Raw genomic sequence first — 5204 nt, 5'->3', positions numbered from 1 at the left:
TATCCACCTACAAACCGTGTGAGCCGTATAATCTATTGAAATGTGTAGGCTTCGCTGTCATCCCACGTCACAACCATGCCGAGTAGGGATTTTAAGATTTAAGATATTTGATAATGCGCACGTGTGTGTGGATCTCTTTTACATATGTGGATCACGTTTTTCACTATTGTTTTGACTAAAAAAAAAGGGTTGATAGCTATCTCTTTTTTTTTTTTTTTTTTTTTTTTTTTTTTGGTGTAGATAGCTATCTCCTTAATTTGTCTTTTTCTAAGACAAGCTTATTGCCGAGGCTATCTTTATAATGACTAAAATAAATTATCTTGTGAATCCCGCAATTTATTGTCATATTTTGGAGCCATCAGAAGAGAGGGTAGCGGGTGTATCAGAAAAAGAGAGGGTAGCGGAAACCACAAATAGCAATATATTGAAGCCATGATATCCATGCCAATGCACAGGCCACGTGGTCTCAGCGCAAGTCCTGGCAATCATGTCCTTTGGAAATGGAATGAACGAGTTTTTTTTTTTTTTTAATGATAAAAATATTTTTTATTTAATTTATTATATATTATATATATTAAAATAGAGCAACCGTAAAGGTGCATCTCCGTTTGACATATGAATTTCTAGAACATTCGTGATGTATACAGTACTCGAAAATAATACTTTGCGCGAAATACATAGATTTGGAGACAAGGAAAAAAAAAAGCGCCGGTGAGAACCGACGGACGGAAAGTTGGAGAAAATCGGAGATTCGACGACACCGCTCCTATCTCCACCATCTCCACCTCCGTGCTACAGTGTCTCCGCCTCCCATTCCCTAGGGATCGGCTGATATACCGAGAGCGGCACTGTCCGACGAAGATGGAGGAGCTTCGATGCCTATTCCCAACGATGGTGTCACATGTAAACTTCCTCCGTTTAACACGTGTATAATAACCTAAGATGATCAAAGGGAGAGGGGGCGATGGTTTATTGACGGAGGTCTTTGAGTTGTTCGGCGTGGGTCCGAGGGTTGATGCCCTTGCGAAGGAAATGCCAAATGGCGGGGGAGGGGAGAGTTCTTGGATGGAGTTGAGGCCAAGCTGAGATTTGAGCCGGGCAATGTCCTTCGGGATCAGGAAGATTTGGTGATGATGGGGGAGATGGTGGTGGTAGGATAGGAGGAGGAGAAGAAAGAGTAGAGGGAGGGAAGGAGGATGTAGAGCAGGAGAATGATGGTGGAGGACATAAAGAGGAGGATGGGGATGCTGACGCCATTGGAAGAGGGGGAAGCCATGAGAGGGTGGGCAGAGGTAGATAGGATTAGAGATTTAAGGATGCAGGTGGTGGTGGTGTTCTGCCACCGAGCTGTTCGACAGCGGATCCACTATCGTGGGCGCACCAGTGTGTGCGGCAACACCAACACCGACTGAAGGGCTTTGGTGTGCTATTAGGAGTTGAGGAGATAGATGATGCCGACTCTGCTATTGGAGTTGACCGAGAAACAGAATACTAATCAGTTTGTGGTTATAAATAGATATGGATTGATGATTTTTAAGTTTCATGATAAAATTAACCTTGAAATAATTGACAGTCCAATAATTCAATCCTAAGGTCTTTAATCATAGTTAACAATAACCGGCATCAAAACACATTTTAAATTTAGCTCCAAATTTTAAACGTAGAGTGCACCTAAATCAACTCTTTTCAATTCCTAACTTTTTAAAGTTAAAATTCATATTCCTTCCTAAAACTAAAGATTCCCAATCCAAACAAGTGAAGGAGAACATAAAATATATTTTTTTATTATTTTAATTATTTTAAAATATATATAAAATAGATATAATATAATAGATAAATAAAATAAATTATTTTTAAAAAAATACATTCCATGCATAACACGAGATTATAAGCTAGAATAATATTTTATATAGAGTTATAAAAAAATATTAAATACTTAATAAAAATATTTTAAAGATATGCTATGTAATAATTATATCTTATTATATATAAAAATATTTTTTAAAAAAATACATCCCTTAATATACAAGCTTTACAGATTATTTTTAAAATATATATAAAATAAATATAATAAAATTAATAAATAAAATTAAATATTATTTTAATAAAAAATTGTATTTCATGCACCGCATGGGCTCTAAGCTAGTGAAATATTTAAAAAGGAACCGATGCTTGGGTTTTACAATGTTTCTCTCTCTCTCTCTCTCTCTCTCTTGTGGAAGAGAACGTTACGAGGTCGGTCATCTTTGGTGGGGGCCGCGAACTGACCTTCGTAGTCGCACCCCATCAGTGGCTGCTGGCTCAGGTCCAATTATTATGAACTTGACGATGCTCTGATGCCTTGAAGGTCAGTACACCTCCTTCCGAACGCGTCTTCGTGCGGGAAGGACCCACGGTACGACTGGCCTTTCCCACTCCCCACCCTTATAAAAGGAGAGCTAGAGCGCACTTCTTCATCTCAACCCATCTGCACCACTCCAAAGCCTCTAAGCTCATTTCCTGGACTCTTCCTCACCGAGCTCTTCGATTCTTTCTCAAGTACCAACCATGAAGGCCAGCAGTCAGAAGCGATATGCTCTCCTCCTCGCCGCTAAAGACTCAGACTATGTGAAGAAAATCTATGGAGGCTACTTCCATGTCTTCGTCAATGCATTTGGTGATGATGGTGAGACATGGGATCTTTATAGAGTGATAGATGGCGAATTCCCTGATATGGAGGAGCTCGATAGCTATGATGGCTTTGTGATCAGTGGAAGCCCCCATGATGCCTATGGAAATGAACTCTGGATCCTAAGGCTCTGCTTCCTACTCCAGACCTTGGATGCCATGCAGAAGAGAGTCCTTGGCATTTGCTTTGGCCACCAGGTAAGCATGCAGTAGTTCGCTTTTTGGAAGATTCATGGAGAAATTTTGACTCCAATTCATTTCCAAAATGATGGTTTTGCTTTGAGGCATGTGCCTTCGTCTATATCTAATGACAAATGATGCTTTGGAAAATAGGTTTTATGCCGGGCATTGGGAGGCCAAGTTGGAAAGGCTTATGAGGGTTGGGATATTGGAGTTCGGAAGGTGATCATGGTGGAAGACTTGTCCCAATACAAATTTCTTGAAGGTGTCGACGAGTTCCCTCGCAGTGCTTCAATCATCGAGTGCCATCAAGATGAGGTATGATCAGCTTTTGGTTTTCAGACACCAAATGAAATTCTAATTCTCTCTCTACAATACAAACCAAGGTATGCTTACCGGTGCCACCCTGTGATGGTATCGGTACGAGCTGATTCGGTGTACCAGATGTCAGTACACCTCTCGTATCATATATCAGTATCGAATCGGTACAGTACGGTATTTCCTGCACTGTCCAGTTTGGTACAGTGTGACATACCGTGATACAGACAATGTCAATTGCATGATTTGGTCTAATGGAGTTGTTGGATGGTGGAATCAGGTGTGGGAGGTGCCATTGGAGGCTGAGGTGCTTGCCTTCTCGGAGAAAACCGGCGTTGAGATGTTTGCCATCAGAGACCATGTGTTGGGAATTCAAGGGCATCCAGAGTACACCAAAGATATCTTGCATAATCTCATTGATCGGCTTGCGAACATGAGCTCCATTGATGTATGTCTCTTTAGCTAACATCTCTTTGTTTTGGACTATTAAAATGGATCCTTCTAAGACGATGGTATTATGTCTTTCAGAGAGCTTTTGCTGATGATGCCGAAAGGAGACTGGAGGAAGTCGAACCTGACAGGAGATTTTGGACGAAGTTGTGCAAGGGATTCCTCAAGGGAAGATAAAACCAAGTATCTAAGCCTCTGTTTCTGGTCCTGTTTTGGTATCTATAATCGGAAAGTTTACTGCGTAAAAGATTGGCAACATAGAATGCTTGCCTCTTTGTAATATTAATCTGTCCCTTCTGATTTTAAAGCAAGACGGCAAAAAAAAAAAAAAAAAAATGTACTAGTTGATTTTTGCAAAAATAGAGCTCATACATACACTACCTTTTTGTAATAGAATCATCCCCTTCCATCTCTCTCTCTCTCTCTCTCTCTCACAGATACACAAATGTTAAAAATTGCATTAAACAAAAGGAAAAGGTGTGTCTATTAAACAAAAATTGCATTCAAATAGCACATCTAGAAACTATTTTGTAGATGAATCTTAGAAAAGATTTAAGGGCATCTACTTGAGGAAAGGATGTGTCGCTATCAAATTGCAAGTTATAGATACATAAGCTTTCATCCTCTGCAGAAGAGATTTACTGTACCGGAAATGACTGTTTCATTATTCAACCGTGACTCATATCTCACTCATCTCTAAAAGAAAATTTGAGTTCATTTGATCCCATATTTTATCCTCGGCCGTAACTCATATCTCACTCATTTGTAAAAGAAAAGCTGAGAATTTCAACAAGAAAATGAAGTAAACAAAGACAAGCTGCCATTTGTTTTGAGGCTCCGCAGCCTAATCCTAAGAGAAGGCCACCCTATATATCCCAGACTGAGGAAGGGCTGAGCGAGGAATCATCCCCTGGGAAGCAGAAATGGATTCAAAATCATAGAATAAATTATCAATAATTCCAACAAAATCTTAGGGGCTTATCGAAAAAAAGTGGAGCTTTTGAAAGTGAATTGGATATTATCTATCTGAATCTATTTTCATATCCCAATCTATTCAAATATAAAATAAAAATTTGAACATTCGACTAATATTTATAGCCACAAAATATATATAGATATTATTTATATTCATATCTGAATATCTGATTTTATTTATAATTATATTTAATTTTATATTAGATTCATAAAATTTTAAAAAATATATATAATCATATTAATATGTGATTAACTTGATTTATCATGCATCCATTCAGTAATATTTTGGATTATGTCATCATAAAATTTTATTATCTAATTTATATCTATATTTTTAATATCTAATCTATATTCATATCTATTTAAAATAAATATAATTATAATTTTTATATCTAATTAATATTTTTATCATATTTATATTGATCGAAAAAAATAAATATTAATATAGATATATTGATGCCCAATCTGATTACAATCTTAGGGGTGTCCAAAAATAAAATGAAAAAGAGAGAGAGAATAATGCATTGAGAGCGGAGGTGCATGCTCTTCTGTGTCGGAAAAAAAAATAAAAATTATACAAACACCCTCTGAAATTCCACTGTTTGTACTTATCA

General features: G+C 37.6%; 1 protein-coding gene across 1 annotated transcript; it reads left to right on the top strand.

The window, feature by feature from the left end:
- Positions 1-2452: 2452 nt before the first annotated feature.
- Positions 2453-3927, top strand: LOC140851262 (gamma-glutamyl peptidase 5-like). Its single transcript, XM_073242846.1, has 4 exons — positions 2453-2865; positions 3001-3165; positions 3446-3613; positions 3694-3927. The coding sequence occupies exons 1-4, from the start codon at positions 2548-2550 to the stop codon at positions 3790-3792; spliced, it is 750 nt and encodes a 249-aa protein (XP_073098947.1). The 5' UTR covers positions 2453-2547; the 3' UTR covers positions 3793-3927.
- The last annotated feature ends 1277 nt before the right edge of the window (positions 3928-5204 follow it).

This window comes from Elaeis guineensis, chromosome 8, assembly GCF_000442705.2.
Source record: "Elaeis guineensis isolate ETL-2024a chromosome 8, EG11, whole genome shotgun sequence".
NCBI lineage: Eukaryota > Viridiplantae > Streptophyta > Magnoliopsida > Arecales > Arecaceae > Elaeis > Elaeis guineensis.
Note: the sequence above shows the minus strand (reverse complement) of the source record. Positions and strands in the feature narration are given on the sequence as shown.

Bases quoted from the DNA above. Each gene is read 5' to 3' on its own strand.
- LOC140851262 (XM_073242846.1), top strand. From the start codon at position 2,548: ATGAAGGCCAGCAGTCAGAAGCGATATGCTCTCCTCCTCGCCGCTAAA. The intron at 2,866-3,000 runs GTAAGCATGCAG...TTTGGAAAATAG, and splicing joins GCATTTGCTTTGGCCACCAG to GTTTTATGCCGGGCATTGGG. The intron at 3,166-3,445 runs GTATGATCAGCT...TGGTGGAATCAG, and splicing joins TCGAGTGCCATCAAGATGAG to GTGTGGGAGGTGCCATTGGA.